Raw genomic sequence first — 18192 nt, 5'->3', positions numbered from 1 at the left:
TCAGTAGGTGCTTCAAGTCAACTTCACTTTCAGCAAGCAAAGTTGGCTCATCAGCATATCGCAGGTTGTTAATTATTCTTCCTCCAATCCTGATGCCACATTCTTCTTCATATACTCCAGTTTCTGAAATTATTTTCTCAGCATATGGACTGAATAAGTATGTTGAAAGGATATAACCCTGACACATTCCCTTCTTAATTTTAAACCATGTAGTGTCCCCCTGTTCTGTTCAAATGACAGCCTCTTGGTCCATGTACAGGTTCCTCATGAGTACAATTAAGTGTTCTGGAATTCCCTGGAATTCTTCTCAGTGTTACCCATAATTTGTTATGATCCACTCAATCAAATGCCTTTGCATAGTCAATAAAACATAAGTGAACAACTTTCTGGTATTCTTTGCATTGAGCTAACATCCATCTGACATCAATAATGATATCCCTCATTCCACGTCCTCTTCTGAATCCAGCTTGCATTTCTGGAAGTTCTCTGTCAATATACTGCTGCAACCATTTTTGAATTATTTTCAGTAAGATTATATTTGCATGTGATATTAATGATATTGTTCAATAATTCCCACATTCTGTGCAGTCACCTTTCTTGGGAATGAGTATAAATATGGATCTCTTCCAGTCAATTGGCCAGGGAGCTGTCTTCCAAATTTCTTGGCATAACCGAGTGAGTGCCTCCGGTGGGGCATCCATTTGTTGAAACATCTCAATGGGCATTCTGTCAATTCCTGGAGCCTAATTCTTTGCCAGGAGCTCTGGTGGCATAGTGCCTAAGGCATTTGACTGCTAACCAGAAAGCCAGTGGTTCAAACCACCAGCCACTCTTAGGAAGGAACATTGGGCAATCCACTTCCATAGTGATACTGCCTTGGAAACCCAAGGAGGGGTTGCGATGAGTCAGATCCAACTCAATGGCAGTGAGTTTGGTTTGGTTTTGGTTGTTCTTCACCAATTCCTTCAGTGCAGCTTCGACTTCTTCCTTCAATACCATTGGTACTTGATCATATGCCACCTCCTGAAATGGATAAAGATTGACCAGTCTTTTTGGTAGAGTGACTCTGTGTATTCCTTCCATCTTCTTTTGATGCTTTCTGCATCATTCAATATTTTGCCCATAAAATCTTTCAATATTGCCAACTCGAGGCTTAACTTTTTTCCTCAGTTCTTTCAGCTTGAGAAATGCCACGTGTGTTCTTCTCTTTTGGTTTTCTAACTCCAGGTCTTTGCACATTTCATTATAGTGATAGGCTTTATCTTCTCACGCTGCTCTTTGAAGTCTTCTTTTCAGCTCTTTTATGTTGTCATTTCTTCCATTTGCTTTAGCTACTCTCCATGAAAGGGCAAGTTTCAGAGTCTCTTCTGACATCCATTTTGGTCTTTTCTTCCTTTCTCATATTTTTAATGACCTCCTGCTTTCTTCGCGGATGATGTTCTTGATGTCATCCCATAATTCTTTGGGTTTTCAGTCATTGGTGTTGAATGCATCAAATCCATTCTTTCAATGGCCTCTAAATTCAGGAGGGATATATTCAAGGTCATATTTTAGCTCTTGTGGACTTGTCATAATTGTCTTCAACTTCAAGTTGACTTTTCATATGAGCAGTTGATGGTGTGTTCCACAATCATCTCCTGGCCTTGTTTTGGCTGAAGATATTGAGCTTTTCTGTTGCCTCTTGACACAGATGTAGTCAATCTGATTCCTGTGTACTCCATCTAGTGAAGTCCACATGTATAGCCACCATTCACGTTGTTGAAAAAAGGTACCTGCAATGAATAAGTTGTTGGTCTTGCAAAACTCTCTCATGTGATCTCCAGCATTATTTCTGTCACCAAGGCCAAATTATCCAACTACCAGTGATTCTTCTTTGTTTCCAACTTTGTGTTCCAGTCACCAGTGATAATTAACACATCTTGATTGCATGTTCAGTTGACTTCAGACTGCAGAAGTTGATAAAAATCTTCAATTTCCTCATCTTTAGCTTTGGTGGTTAGTGCGCAAATTTGAGTAATAGTAGTATTAACTGGTTTCCCTTGTAGGCATATGGATATTATCCTATCACTGACAGCACTGTACTTCAGGAAAGATCTTTAAACATCCTTTGTAATGATGAATGCCATGCCATTCCTCTTCATAGTAGATCATATGGTTGTCTGATTCAAAATGGCCAAAACTGGTCCATTTCAGTTCACTAATGCTTAGGATATCAATATTTATGTGTTCTATTTCACTTTTGACAACTTCCAATTTTCCTAGATTAATTCTGTTCTGGTTACCTAGTGCCTCTCTGACAAGAATATACCACAAATGGGATGGCCTTAACAAACAGGAGTTTATTCTTACAATTTGGAGGCTTTAAGTCTGAGTTCAAAGTGCTAGGCTCTAGGGGCTATGTGAAAGCTCCTCAACCTTGGGCTTCAACTCTGCCTCTTGCTACTGGCCCACTGAAGCTAGAGCCATCTCTTCATTCAGGCAGCTAGCTACTGGCTGCTGATGCTAATAAGCCCAAGTTTGACAAATAAAATGGCACAGTCTTGATGTTACCAAACAACACAGCAGTCCAGTAATTCAAGTCCATTGTAAGTCTCAAAGTCAGAAGGGTGTGGCAGGCTGCTGAGCAGTGACACGGCTACATGTAGGATTCAAGTGTGCCATAAGCTAGGGACTGTTCCCAAAGCTTCTCTTATATAAGGGAAGCAGACCACATACCCAAAGCAGCTACTCAGCTGCATGTGGTAGATCCCACCATGGAGGTGACTGCCAGTCTCATCACAGGGAATAACTACCACCAGCTGCCCCAGCCACTCAACCAGGCCCAGCCAAGTTGACACACAAACATAACCATGACACATAGTTTATACATTCCATGTTCCAATGATTAGTGGATGTTTGCAGCTGTTTCTCCTCAATTTGAGTCATGCTACCTCAGCAAATGGAGGTCCTGAAAGCTTTATTTACTTTTTCTATGTCATTAGGGTCAGTTCTACTCCTAGGAGGCAGCTCTTTCCCAGTTGTATTTTGAGTGCCTTCCAACGTAAGGGGCTTGTCTTCCTGCACTGTATCCAACAATGTCTGGGTTAGTCATAAAGTTGCCTATTAATATATCAGACAGTGTTTCTCTGGTATTCATAAGGTTTTCCCTGGCCAATTCTTTGAGAAGTGGATGCCCTCTTCCTTCTTGTTGGTCTGTCTCAGTCTGTAAGCTGCACTGAAACCTGTGTACCATGTGTAACCCTGCTGGCATTTGAAATACTGGTGGCACAGCCTCAAGCCTCACAGCAACACACCACCACAGTACGACAAACTGGTAGACAAATTTGTCTCCCTTAGCTTTTCATAACCTTTCTGTCCTCCCTTTACCTGGATCCCGCAGCTCTGTGTCATCCCTGGCTTTTCCCCCACTTCCTGCCTCTTGGGGTGGGGCTTGTCTCTCTTCCCTTACCTGGATCCTGCAGCTCTGTCTCATCCCCAACTTTTCCCCCCACTTCCTGCCTCTTGGGGTGGGGCCTGTCTCCCCACATGAATGCACTAAAACTCAGAATTTATCCCAAAGGAGTAATTCAGTGTGCATATTCTTTGAAGCATCTTTCATATATTCTTTTTTTAAAAAAGCAAAACAGAAACACCTTTTTACCTTTGAAATCAGCAGAGTTAAATGAAACTTCAGGAACCCCAAAAAGAGGTCCTGTCACCCAAATTACCTGTGGGTTAAAGTTGACAGTGATCTGCTTTGTCTCTGGGTCTCGTTTCAGAAGTGGCTGGGAAAGATTATACTGCGACTTCTCTGATACTGTCTGACACCAGTTTTCATAAAGTCTTGTCTCATATCTGCGAGGATTGAAGACAACACATCAATGCCCGGTATGCACTCTCACAACTCCCCAACTCCTAGTTGCTTTTATAATCTGCTTTTATAATTTGTTGCTGGGTTAGATGCAATCCAGTCAGCCCCTGGCTCATGAAAATCCCATGCACTACAGAAAAAACTCTGCCTGGTCCTGTGCCATCTGCATGCACAATGGGATTGGGTCACTGTAATCCATAGGATTTTCGTTGATTCTTGGCAGTAGATCACTAGGTCTTTCTTCCTAATCCATCTTAGTCTGGAAGCTCCACTGAAACCTGTTCAACATCAAAGTGACACACAAGCATCCACTAACAGATGGGTAGTGGCTGTGCATGAGTTGCTGTTATGTGCCGTCGAGTCGGACCCAACTCATAGCGACCCCTCCTCGGGTTTCCGAGGCAGTTATCACTACAGAAGTAGATTGCCCAACCTTCCTTCTGAGGAGTGGCTGGTGGGTTTGAACTGCCAGCCTTCTGGTTAGCAGTCAAGTGCCTTAGGTACTATGCTACCAGAGCATGAGTTGACTGGCTAGAAATCAAACCTGGGCCTTATGCATGGAAAGTAAGAACACTACCACTGAACCACCAATGCCACTGAAGATACTATTAGTAAAATACCTAAATATATTCGTAGGTCAAAGTCAATGACCCAGCCAGCAATGGCAGCTCCTGCAGGTAACCACTTATTTCTAAATGTGGCAGAGCCTAATTCAGAGGATAGTAGGAAAAGAGATGTCAAAAAGTCTTCTTAGGAGATGAAGGGAAGTTGCAATTAGCCTCAGTAAAAGAAGAAATTACTTGGTGGATTTTTCCCCCTAATCTTCATTTAGCTTAAGGGCATTCATCCATTCAGTCATTACACAGTGACTAGCTCCTACCCTATGCCATGTGGGGAGGGAGGGTAAAATAATGACTAAATGCCTCATGGTAAATGTAGCTAATGATGGACATAACAAGTGATCAGATAATCATAACATAATGTAGGTATAATTCTAGAGAGATGGACAGAGTAATAAGCATTGAATGGTAGGGCTGGATGGAGGGTGATAAGGAGAATGACAGGGAAGGTTTTGTGGAAGGGGTAATGAAGTGATGCTTGGCCAAGTCTCAGAGGATGAGTAGAGGGTGCACATGAAGAAGAAGTGAACATCTGGGGCCAAAGCAACAGTGTGGACCAAGAGGTGGAGGTGAGGCACAGCAAAATATGTGTGCTAAGAACAAGGAGTAGATATGTGTATATGAGAGTAGAAAATGCAGTGGACAAAGCTGGAGTGGAAACCAACACTACATCAGGGAGGGCGTTTCAACTAGTGTCAAGGAGATGATGGTAAAAGCTGAAAGGGGGCAGGGGGCTGTAATCACATCTGATAACTGGCTGGGCACTGAGGGGCACTGATCTGGAGGCAGAAAGGTCTGTTAGGAAATGGTGGTGGCACTGGTAGTGGGAACACAGAGGAAAGGTAGATATGAGCTAACTAGGAGGTAGAGGGAGTGGAACTGGATGATGTGGCAGATGGAGGTGCCACCAACTGATATGTCTAAAATGATGCTACACATTAATAATGATATTTATACAGTCCCATACTCTCAAATAGGAGGAAGAAGAGATGGCAGAGGGAGGGGACAACAGGCTGTGCCTAGATCCTGCACCCCCAAAAGGCCTACCCCAAAAGGCCAACTGTGAGTCCACATAAAATTCTCATTCTTTCGCATTCTCCATAAAAGGATGAAAGAAGGAGTTTTTAAAATTATTTTCTCTTTGTGCAGCATAAAAGATTGCTTTCTGCTTTGCAAGCCATGCCTGAGATTCTCAGTGACACAGATTTCAGAGTGCCACTAGGAGTGCCCCACTTTCCCTGATTCTGCCAGGTTCATGCTCTCAACAAAGCTACACAGAAAAGTATTTCAATGTAGAATAGAGCTGTGCTCCCCAGAGACAGTGTCTCTAACCCAGAAATACTATACTCATGGTATCGTGGTTACAACATAAAACACAAAGTGATATTTCAGAGCCACTGAGGAATCTGCACCAACTTGGCATCCCAGAGGCCCTGCAGTTAGTAGAGCAAAACAAGCCCAGAACCTTACTTTTCCAGCAACAAGAGTGTATCTTCATATTTTTGCATCATTCGCTTTCCTTCAGCAGACTCCATGGAACTACATACAAAAGAGAGGAAAAAATGACAAAGATCTAGAAAAAATAAAAATAATAGTCTGAGAAACCAACTTTGTTGTTGTTGTTATGTGCCGTCGAGTCAGACCTGACTCATAGCGACCCTCGTTGGGTTTCCGAGGCAGTATGACTACGGAAGTAGATTGCCCAACCTTCCTTCAGAGGAGTGGCTGGTGGGTTTGAACCGCTCCCCTTCTGGTTAGCAGTCAAGTGCCTTATGCATTATGCTACCAGAGCTCCTGAGAAACCAACTGGAGCCTATAAAGTATCAGGTTACTCACTAAGCCAGGCAAGCAGGGCTTACTTACTAACTTGTGAACAATTTCATGTTTTTTCACCACATCAGAGATTCTGCTTCTAGCTATGACTGATATCTGTCTCTCTCCCACCCCCACAGCATCTTCCTATAAAATCAAAGCCTCTTTTCAAATTTACAATTATCAATGGAGACAGAATACATAGTAAGCAAGATAAGCATGGGTTTACTAGTGCTTACTTACTAATCTGTAGTGGACACTGGTTTCATGGTTTACTAATGTATAGTGAACAGTTTCACATATAAGTAAGCCATGAAACCCATATTCACTACAGATTAGTAAGTAAGCACATTACAGTAAGCCCATGCATACCTTGCATATTGCATAATCCGTCCCTGACTATAAGGAAGAGATTGAATAACTTCTAGGGCTGTCTTCCAAATGCTCCTACATGAGCCTGCATCCTTCTTCTGTACATCCTCCACAAGCCACTAGAGGGCACCTGCACTTCCTGAAGTACAGGTAGCCCACAGGTAACAGGGATGCAATAACCCTGAAGTTCCCACAGCACTTTCGCCCTTTGTGCAACTCAAGGCTCAACCAACCCCCTCACCCTGGCCAAGCCAGTCATGTACCCAGTAAATAGCTCCTTCAAAAATCTGAATAACAGGTGAATCTAAATATTGAAGAAAAAATTTTGGTGCTGTACTTTTCTATATTTAAAAAAAAACTGTCACTATTACTAAAAAATAGGGAAAAAAGATAGGTCCTTTTCTGAAATCCATTGAAGATGTGATAAGAAACCTCATACCCACTAATATGTTTACATGAGGTTCCCTCTCATCTCCCAGCCTCATGTGTGACACACAACACATACACACAAGCATATACACACATGCTCACATTATGTCTACATATACACACAATGGCATGTGTTCACACACTGGACTCACACACACATAGTCATGCATGCACACACACAGATACACACTATGCACACAAAAAGCATGAGCAAAGCCTAATGGCAGCACTGTAACCAATGAATTTCAACATTGCAATGCTAACTGATAGTCCATCTCCTGGGCAAATTGGCAAAGTATCTTTAATTTTTAGAAACCTTCACACTAACTGTGTGGAGGGTCTCTTTTTGTTTATCTTGTAAGCAAAATGAAGCAGCCTATTAGAAAGACTCTTTAAAATACTTTTGCTCTTTAAACTAATCCCGGGTTTCTTCACAAGATCCCTTTAGTTTTCAATATAATCACTTATGGCTGTAGAGAAAGTGTTGGATTTGCTGGCTTTTGATCCAGTTACTTCTTTTCTGGGGGGGATTGAGCAGATGTGTCTGCATAGCAGCAAGGAGAAGTGAAAAATGCTTAAGACTGCGGGTGGGCTCACACCTCCTCTTATTTCAGAAGCTGTGGAATTCCCACAAGTCTCAGTTTTGTTTCTATAAGAGCTAGAAGACAGCTCGGCTTCTCACTCAGGGGTCTGTGAGCAGAAGTTCCAGGAATAATACAATGAGAGTCCCTGCAGCTTCCATTTCAGTTCATGGTCACTGCTGTCGAGTTGGATCCAACTCATAGTGACCCTTCCTTAGGTTTCTGAGGCAGTGTCACTACAGAAGTTGATCATCCAATCTTCCTTCTAAGGAGTGGCTAGTAGATTTGAACCACCAGTCTTCTGGTTAGCAGTCAAATGCCTTAGGCACTACACCACAAGAGCTCCCATCACTTTATGGTAAGGATTCTAAAACATTTTTTTATTGTTAGCTGCTGTCGAGTCAGCTCCAACTCATGGTGACCTTAGAACAAAATGTTGCCCTGTCCTGTGCTATGTTCACAATCGTTGGCATGTCTGAGAGCAGTTGGACAATATTCTATTCTGATTCATAGGGTTTTCATTAGCTAATTTCAGAAATAGATCAACCAGGCCTTTCTTCCTACAGTGTCTTAGTCTGGAAGCGCCAATGAAAACTGTGTACATGGGTCAACCCGCTGGTACTTGAAATATGACGGGTGGCATAGTTTCCAGTATCACAGCAACATGCAAGAAACTGACAGGTGGTGGAAAACATTTTTAATAGTCTCTGTATATATACATAAGGGGCTCTAGTGGCACAGTGCCTAAGGCATTTGACTGTTAACCAGAAGGCTGATGGTTCAAACCCACCAGCCACTCTGTGGAAGGAAGACAAGCAATCTACTTCCATAAAGATTAACCACCTCAGAAACCCAATGGGGGTCACTATGAGTTGGAATCAACTCAAGGGCAGTGTTTTTTTTTTTTTATATATATATTCCTACTCATAGAGACCCCCACTGGTTATATATATATATATGTGTGTGTGTGTATATATTATATATATATATATATATATATATATATATATACACACATAAAAACCCACCACCATCAAGTGAATTCTGACTCATAGTGACACCCATTGGGTTTCTGAGGCAGTAAATCTTTACGGAAGAAAATTGCTTGTCTTCCTTCCACAGAGTGACTGGTGGATTTTGAATTCATATTTAATCAAATTAAAATTGTGTTAGAAACTGTGTTCTAAGAAGGCCTTGGTAGGGGAGGCAGCATTGTGTTATCCAGAGACCCTCTTGGAACAAGCTGTGTTTACCTTGCTGCCAGGAATGTTGGCTGCTAATGTATTATTAGGAGCTCTGGTAGCACAGTGCCTAAGGCACTTGACTGCTCACCAGAAGGCTGGCGGTTCAAACCCACCAGCCACTCCTTGGAAGGAAGGTTGGGCAATCCTACTCCCGTAGTGATACTGCCTCGGAAACCCAAGAAGGGGTCGCTATGAGTTGGGGCCGACTCGACGGCAAACGACAACAACAACAATGTATTATTAGCTGAGAGAGGTCAGGACCCTCCCTGGGAAAGGCCACATCCAGTGACTAGCTGATGCAGGGGGCTGGGGGGGGGGTGTGTGTGCAAAGGTGGAACTCTCATTTCCATGCAGAGCAACTCTGAAAGATCAGTTTCCCAGACTGAGGCCTTGGTAACAACTAAGTTGTTGTTGTTGTTACTATGTGCCGTTGAGTTGGACCCGGCTCATAGTGACCCCTCCTTGGGTTTCCAAGGCAGTATCACTACAGAAGTAGATTGCCCATCTTCCTTCCGAGGAGTGGCTGGTGGATTTGAACCACCAGCCTTCTAGTTAGCAGTCAAGTGCCTTAGCCACTATGCTACCAGAGCTCCCAGTAACAACTATACCAAAGCTCAAGTTCTCCTCCATCTGCTCAGTCCTGCAGCCCTCGCTCCCTCACAAGTGCTGTCCCCAAGAACATCCCTATAAATTTCCTGCACACAAGTCTCAGATTCTACTTTCGGGGAATGGGACCTATGATAGCTACCACAGTCCATATTCCTAGAAGCTGTCCCACACCATTCCCCATACTCACTCCCTTCTGCTGGGGGGACAGGTGTGAGGAGGAGGAGGGCTTAGCTCTCCCTTCAGACTGTCATCTGTGGGTGGTTGCATCTCTGAACACCAAAGAATCCACTAATCAATCTAAATGCATCAGTATTGTTACTGCATATCTTAGTCTCTGAGGGCTGTCAAAACAAAATGCCACAAATTATGTGACTTATGAGAACAGAAATTTATTGTCTCACAGTATTAGAGGCTGTTATGTCAGTCCAGTTGATTCCAACTCATAGTGACCCTACAGGACAGAGGATTTCCTGGGCTACAATCTTTACAGGAACACATATTGAGATCTTTTCTCCCATAGAGAGGCTGGTGGGTTTGAACTGCCAATCTTTTGGTTAGTAGCCAAGTTCTAAACCCTTGTACCACGATTCCAATTTTGAAGGCTAGGAGTCTCTATTCAGGGAGTCAACAGGGTGATGCTCACTCTCTCTACTCTAGAAGAAGATATTTTCTTGTCTTTTCCAGGTTCTGTTATCCCAGGCATCTTCTGGCATTCCTCAGCTCATAGATGCATTTTTTGCATGACATCTTCCCCCTTTCTGACTCAGTCTTCATATTTGTCCTCCCTTTTTAAAAGACACTACTCAGAAGGGATTAGGGCACACCCTACTCCAGTATGACCTTGAATTTAACTGATAAAACCCACTGCTAACAGCTGATTCTGACTCATAGCAATCCTATAGGATGGCGTACAACTTTCCCATAGGGTTTCCAAGGCTGTTATCTTTATGGAAGCAGATTGCCTCATCTTTTTTCTGTGGAGTGGCTGGTGGGTTCAAAGTACTGACTTTTTGGTTAGCAGCTAAATGCCTTAAGCACTATGCCACCAGAGCTCCTTAACTGATAACATTCTAAAAAACAAACAAACAAACAAACAAAAAGCCTATTTCTAAACAAGGGCACATACATAGGTACAGAGATGAGGACTTCAGCAGGTCATTTTTGGGGGATTCAACTCAACGTACATACAACACTGCTTGGCTAATGAGTATCTGGTGGATTGCTAAGAAGAGGTTAAGCTGATTTACACGTAAGTGAGTTGCATCTCTCAAAAGTTTAAAATTCATGGCAAAGAACAGAAGCCCCAAGCAATCCTGCCTTCAGGAATAAAATACTCACAGATGTGTGAGACACTGGAAGTTGTTGATAGGTCCCTGGATGCGCTGCCTCAGCTCCTGGATCCAGCGGAGACCTCCAGCCACAGCAGGCATGTTCTTGTGTACCTGAGAGAACCCTAGGGGACCAACCACAGCCAGGTTGAAGAGAGGCTACCAACCCTGCTGACACAGCTGCACTCCAACAATGCCTCCTGCCAGTTACTCTACTTTTTGCTTCATCTATCGGCACATACTGAAATCACCTGTGGTCAAACTGCAATGAGGAATTCCTGCAAGATCACCATAATCTGCTAATAAGTAAGCAAGTGACCCTAGGAAGCATGCTAAACTGGGTCAGAGGACATGGCTTCCCAGCCCTCCTCTAACACTCACTAGCTTTATGATTTCATACCAGTAACTTTCAACCTGCCTGTACATTTGCCTCACCTGAGAGTGCTTGAAAAATACCTAGATGTGGGCCCTACCTAAGAAATGCTGATTTAATTGGTCTAGGCAAGGGCTCTGGTAGCATAGTGCCTAAGGCACTTGACTGCTAACCAGAAGGCTGGCGGTTCAAACCCACCAGCCACTCCTTGGAAGGAAGGTTGGGCAATCCTACTTCCGTAGTGATAACTGCCTTGAAAACCCAAGGAGGGGTCGCTATGAGTCGGGGCTGACTCGACAGCATACAACAACAACAGCAGGCAAGGGCTGGTCATTGGCATATTTTAAAAATGCATTAGATGATTCTGATAGTACAGTCAGGGTACAGAAACATGGCCTTAAACAAACAACTCAATCTCTCTAGGCTTCAGTCTTCTCATCTACAAAATGGGAATAATATTTTCCCTGTTTAACTTCCAGGATTTCTATGAGAATTAAAAAAGACTAAGAATGAGATGGGCTGTGTGGATGATGAAGTACTTGATCAGAGTTAACAGTCTAGATTGTTTTTTTTTTTTTTGTATAGTACATACAGTGGATTTGTTTTGAACTGCCAGCCTTCTGGTTAGCAGTCAAATGCCTTAGGCACCATGCCACCAGAGCTCCTCTTGTTTATAGTTGTCAAAATTTAACAATTCTGTGATTTCATATAAAAGGATCTCAGTTTCTAGCATTTCTAGTAAAAATGGAATATCTGGCAACAGTCAGTTGCCATGTCTCATTAGCAATTGACACTGAAAAATTGGTAGCGTAGTACCTAAGGCACCTGACTGCTAACCACAAGGCTGGCAGTTCAAACCCATCAGCCACTCCTCAGAAGGAAGGTTGGGCAATCTACTTCTGTAGTGATACCACCTTGGAAACCCAAGGAGGGGTCACTCTGAGTCGGGTCCGACTTGAGGGTACATAACGACAACAACAACAATGGCTACTTTCTTTAGTTACCTTGGGCTGCACCACTCCCTATTGTCTTATGCTCAGCCTAGGTCCGTTATTCTCATTTCCTGTTTGATCTCTATAGTGGGCAACATTTTAATATGACTCCTAGTGAACTTCATCCTTGTATAATCTCCTCCCTGTTAAGTGTAGGTGGAAAATGATGAGCTATCATTCCTGTGACTGTGTTCTGTCATGGCTAAACCACTGCCATCGAGTTGGATCCGATTCATAGCAACCCCTCCTTGGGTTTCTGAGGCAGTATCACTACAGAAGTAGATTGCCCAACTTTCTTTCTGAGGAGTGGCTGGTGGGTTTGAGCCGCCAGCCTTCTGGTTAGTAGTCAAATGCCACCAGAGCTAGAGTGAAAATCCTGGGTGCACCTAATCTTGTCAAGTGAGCCCTGTAAAAGCAAAGAGTTTTCTCCAGCTAATTGTATAATGGGAAGTCAGACATTTGAAGTGCCAGAAGGATTTGACTTGCCATTTTTGGCTTGAAGATTGAGGGAGATATGTGACAAGGAAAGCAGATAGCCTGTAGGAGCTGAGAGTGGCCCCTGGCTGACAGTCAACAAGGAAACAGGGACCTTAGTCCTACCATCACAAAACTAAATTCTGCCAACAAGAATGAACTTGAAAGATCCCCCCCGCTCCCACCCCTAACCCCAGAGTTTCCAGATATAAACTCAAGCCTGGCTAACACATGGATTTTAGCCTTGTAATACCTACAGAACTATGAGCTATTAAATGAATATTGTTTTAAGCCACTAAACTTAATATAACCTCTGAAGGCATTTGAGTTTTTAATCTCTGCATTTGACTATAAGAAGTTATGATGATGGTCCTCCATAAAGCTGAGGCCAAGACATTTTCTGGGAATGATTTTTTAAGTGCAGGCAATTGTTAAGTACCACACTATGAAACCTGTTTATAAATATAGTGATCCCATTACTTTGCTACTTAAAAACCTTTGATAATTCCCTATTACTTGAATAATGAATTTCGAATTCCTGATTACAACATTCAGGGCACTTCTACAATCTGGCCACGACTTCCATGATCACTTTGATCTCCCTCCACACACCCTGTTGGACTATAGGCAGTTGTGACTGGTCACTCCCCATCCTCTCTGCATCTTTGTTTGGGAGGCCATTGCCTCTTCTGTCTGACTGTCAATTCCCCCACCTTTCAGGACTTGGCAAAACGCCTTTTTCCACAAACCTTCCCTTGAATCTCCCAGCCACAATTCATCCTATTTTGTTACAACTTTATAATTCAGTCAACCACTTCTCATATTTTGCTATGCTCTGTTCTTAACTGTGCTCATATCTGTTTTCCTGACTTGTGTCTTGAATGACCACCTTTTAGTATTAGTTTTTTTTATCTCTCACTCTGACTTACCACTGCATACAGTGTCTATAAACATGCCTCATAGTAGCAAGGACTCAAAAGTGTCTGTGAATCTGAATGGAACTTTCATTTGACTTTCAAACAAATAAGATAGGGTCTATATGAATTGCAGGTGTCCTGAGTGCTGCAAACAGTTAAGGTGCTCAGCTGCTAACTGAATGGTTGGTGGTTCAAGTACACCCAGAGGTGCCTCAGAAGAAAGACCTGGTAATCTATTTCCAAAAAATCAACTACTGGAAATCATATGGAGTACAGCTTTACTCTGACATACATGGAGTCGCCAGGAGTCAGAGTTTACTCAATAGCAACTTTTTTTTTTTTTTGTTATATAAGACTTGCTGTAAAAATAGAGACTTTCCACCTCACAATGGCCCTGTCCTTGTCAGGCTCCTTCTGGTTTCTCCAACTGGAAGCATGGTTGCTATGGCATTGGAAGGGATAAGAAACTTTTTTTCAGGTATGTAAAAATCTAGTGCATAACTGAAGTATGTTGAATATTCATCAGTGTGGTAACATGGATCACAATCAACTCATACATTATATCAAGGTCTCTACTGACCAGTGGTGGTCTTCCCTTCTCTGGTTCAGCCTGTCAGTCCTAGCCACACATACAAATAAATCCACAGTTCACTAAACTCTACAATTACTTCTGCTGGTTTGGAATCTTAAGAGGTCGTGCTTGCTTTTTGGAATGTAATAGATCTATATGTGGACATTTCACAAAGCAAAAGAATGAGCTCCACGCTTCATAGTATCAGAACTCCACCTCTCATTCCTTCAAATAGGAACTCCTTGCAACACAGCCTACCACATTCTGCTTCCTCCTGGATGTGCTGGCTGTAGATTATCCTCACTACATCCAGGTCTTGGTTGAACATTCTGATGAGGACCAGGTATTTATCAGATGCATCATGGGCTATTAATGGTCTTTCAAGGAGGTTTCCTGCTATGTCTAACAGCTGCAAAGAAGGTAGAGAGAGCAGAACAAGATAGTCACAAATTAAACATTTTTGTTGTTGTTAGCTGCCATCAAGCCAGATCCTGCTCATGGCAACCCCATGCACAAAGGAATGAAACACTCCCATTTTAGTACCATCCACATGATCGATTATGGACTGGACCACTGTGATCCACAGAGTTTATACTCACTGATTTTTGAAAGTAGATTCCCATGCATTCCTTTCTAGTCTGTCTTAGTGTAGAAGCTCTGCTAAAAACCTATTCAGCATCATAGCAACACACAAGCCTCCACTAATAGATGGGTGGTGGCTGTGCATGAAGTACACTGGTGGGAATCAAACTTGTGCCTCCTTAATGGAGGTCAGTATTCTACCACTGAGCTACCAACGCCCCCTTAAAGTCATTCTAAGGTTATATAAATCTTGTTTTCTGGTTTTCCCTTCATATGCCTACCAATATAAGAGGACTTAAAATATTTATTATGGAATTGGATCAATAATTAATTATATATGGATATTTATGGTCTCCTCCCCACTTTCCTGCTTCTAATGAGGAATTCTTATCTATTGGGTTAGTTAACAGGCATTTTTTTGTCATAAGAATCTGGATAAAAGGAAAAAAGATAAAACTAAAAATGTCAGAGGTTGATATATATATAATAAAGATGTAAACCAGAGAAGAAGGGTGATGATGGAGAAGAAGAAAAAAGAAGCCAAGTGGGCTGGGTGTTGGAGAAAGATGAAGGGCTAAAATTTGAGTGGGAGAAAGAAAAGTTCCAGGAAGCAGCTGCCCAGAGTAGCAGTGATGGTGAGGATACTTGGAAGCCATTTTTCTGTGCATTAAAACTGCCTTAATCCCTCAGTGCTTCAAGAATCAAGATTGGAAATGTTTTCAATTTGGTTGCTCAATTTGGTTCTTTGATTGTGAGGCTACAATGAGACTAACCTATGTAGGACTCCAGTTGTCTTTGTTGTTGTTAGGTGCTGTGGAGTCAGTTCTGACCCATAGCAACCCTATTTACAACAGAATGAAACCTGCCAGTCCTGCAACATCTTCACAATCATTGGTATCAACTACTAAAATTGCCTTCCACTATAACCTCTTCTATCCATCCTGTGCTTTAAGTCTAACTCGCTGCCCTCAAGTTGGACTCATAGTGACCCCTCCTTGGGTTTCCAAGGCAGTATCACTATGGTAGATTGTCCAACCTTCCTTCTGAGGAGTGGCTGGTGGGTTTGAACCGCCAGCCTTCTAGTTAGCAGTCAGATACCTTAGGCACTACACCACCAGAGCTACTGTGCTTTTAAGTCAGGGGTCAGAAAACTACAATCAGTGGGCTGTCCAAATCTGGCCCCTCACCTTTATGTATGTTTTTTGCATTTTTATAGAGTTCAAAACTAAAAGAAAATAAATAAAGAAGAATATGTGACAGCATACATGGCATACAAAGTCTAAAATATTCATCTAGTTCTTTACAGAGAAAGCTTGCCAACACTTGCTTTAAGTCAATGATTACAATAGACACAATGTTGAAGTTATATTACACAGCCTAAAATTAGAAGGTAAGTTGATCCCATTTGCCTAAGAACTCATACTCTCTCTTTATCACCACATTTCACCTTGGACCATTCTTACCACTTCTTTCATATCGTTGACTGCCGAAGCCTAGGTTGGGGGAAGGGGACAAACTCTAGGACCTCATTAACAAGGACTTGGAATCTAGACAGTTCCATGAAGTCCTGGAAGTTTTGAGTTATGACTCGTAGAATGGCTAAGTGCAAAGAAGAGCCACAGATGGGGTTTTAGCTCAGGATGTTTCTCAGGTCCGCTAGTTTGACCTGTTTTTCTTTAATTATTCCAAGACACTCTCAACCAAAAAATGAAACAAAACAAAAAACCATTTTCCATCAAGCCAATCATGACTCATAGTGAGCTCATGTGTTTAAACTGTCAACCCTTTGATATGTAGTCAAGTGTCTCTCCAGAGATTCACCAAAGACACGCTCAAGCCTCTCGAAAATGCAGCCAAAGACTCTAAAATCACCTTTTCCTTCACAAGAGAATCTCGAGACAGCTAGAGTTAGAAGAAAGTAGCTCCACCTCAATGGAGGCATCAGATCAAGTTTGACGGTCTGCAATGGCTTAACTACTGCATACCCTCTAATTCAGGTTCTTGACCTGGATGGACCCTGTCTGGTCATGTCCACTGAGGTATACTCAGTGGTTGAAAGATCTTACAGCAATAATAGGAGTACTTGGAGTCAGGTATTCTCTTTGGCCTCTAATGCTCATTCAACTCTGAAAAGGCATTTATTTATGTGAAATTACGTCTGCTGGAGATTTTGCTTTGGAAGAGGAAAGAGTTTTGTTTTCTTGCTAAAGAGGTGACCAAAAAGACAGATACAAAGCTTGTGGAAGGCCCTCCTTGGTGGCAGTTTGCCTACTGGGTCCCACGGACTGGGTTGGAAGCCCGGTTGAGGAGTCAGCCAGAAGACAAAAATCTGCTTTTATGAGAACCCTTTGAGACTCTAGATACAAGAAGTGCTGCATCAGGGACCAGGTGGCAGGAGGTGGTACCAAGTTGGAAACATCCCTCTCTACTTCTGCCTAGAATGTTACTCCACAATGAAATTTCAAAGATTGGAATTTTTGGAGCCCAGGGAGATGTTTTTGGTACAAACATAGATGCTCTCATAGTGAGGAAGGGCTATATAGTTAAATTCCTTGAAACACCTTCCTTGGGAAGATAAAAATTAAGAGACTGAAGACATGCATCTGGAACACACAAAAGGATTTCTAAGACAAAGCAATTTGAGAATATACATGAGACCTCCCTTTGGAGACTTCTTGAAATCCATGGAAAAGAGAGATTTATAGCAGGGGTAGGGCTGGAAATTCTCAAGGCACATATGGTGTTCCAATTTCTCAAACTGTCTATATGGTAGAGTCCTAATTATCCATAAAAGTTAACGGCAAATAGGGTAGATACATGTGAGCCCTTTCCTTGGAATTAGTTCAAATGCCTGGAGACAGGAATACCAAAGGTAAGTTATAGAGGTCAAGTATTTGTTAAATGTTATTTTCTCTCTCTCTCCCCCCGCTCCAAGCTTTAATCCCTTCCTCCATCTCTCAATGGCTAATGAAATCTGTTACCTATGGGTTACTATTCCCTGTTCTAGAATAGCACTGATTGACTCAATTAGGGTTTAGTCTCTTCCACAATTTTCCTCTAGTTATCCAGTTTATGTTTAGACATTTTCAATGGCTAGACATTAACTATTTCTCAAGGGTGCTCATTCTATCTTTAAACAGATTTGACAGAAATCTATTTCCTTTATTGAGCCAAAAGCTGCCTTCTTCTAACTTCCACTAATTAATCCTGGTTCTAATTATTAAGACTTTATAGAACAAGTTTCTTCGTAGTATGCAGAACATCAATCATGCTCCACTAAGTCTTCATGTTTCAAAACTCAGTTGTCGATAACTTACTGAGGCGGGGCAAGATGGCGGACTACCCAGAAGGATTGCACAGACCCTCTTCAACAAAGAAAAGGGAAACCAATTAACACAGACACAGAAGATAATCTTGGACCCCTGAGCCTTGAAGGAA

The 18192-nt window shown here is 42.3% G+C and overlaps 1 protein-coding gene across 1 annotated transcript in view; it reads right to left on the bottom strand.

The window, feature by feature from the left end:
- Positions 1-18192, bottom strand: part of DNAH9 (dynein axonemal heavy chain 9) — a 722341-nt gene that overhangs the window by 621568 nt on the left and 82581 nt on the right. The window contains exons 9-12 of the mRNA XM_007948048.2: positions 14431-14581; positions 10856-10970; positions 5941-6009; positions 3708-3834 (exon numbers count right to left, since the gene is read on the bottom strand). Of these exons, the coding sequence (XP_007946239.1) occupies positions 3708-3834; positions 5941-6009; positions 10856-10970; positions 14431-14581 (462 nt within the window). The remainder of the gene's footprint in view (positions 1-3707; positions 3835-5940; positions 6010-10855; positions 10971-14430; positions 14582-18192) is intronic.

Source organism: Orycteropus afer, unplaced genomic scaffold, assembly GCF_000298275.1.
Source record: "Orycteropus afer afer isolate SDZICR_OR568_19922 unplaced genomic scaffold, OryAfe1.0 scaffold00199, whole genome shotgun sequence".
Lineage (NCBI taxonomy): Eukaryota > Metazoa > Chordata > Mammalia > Tubulidentata > Orycteropodidae > Orycteropus > Orycteropus afer.
Note: the sequence above shows the minus strand (reverse complement) of the source record. Positions and strands in the feature narration are given on the sequence as shown.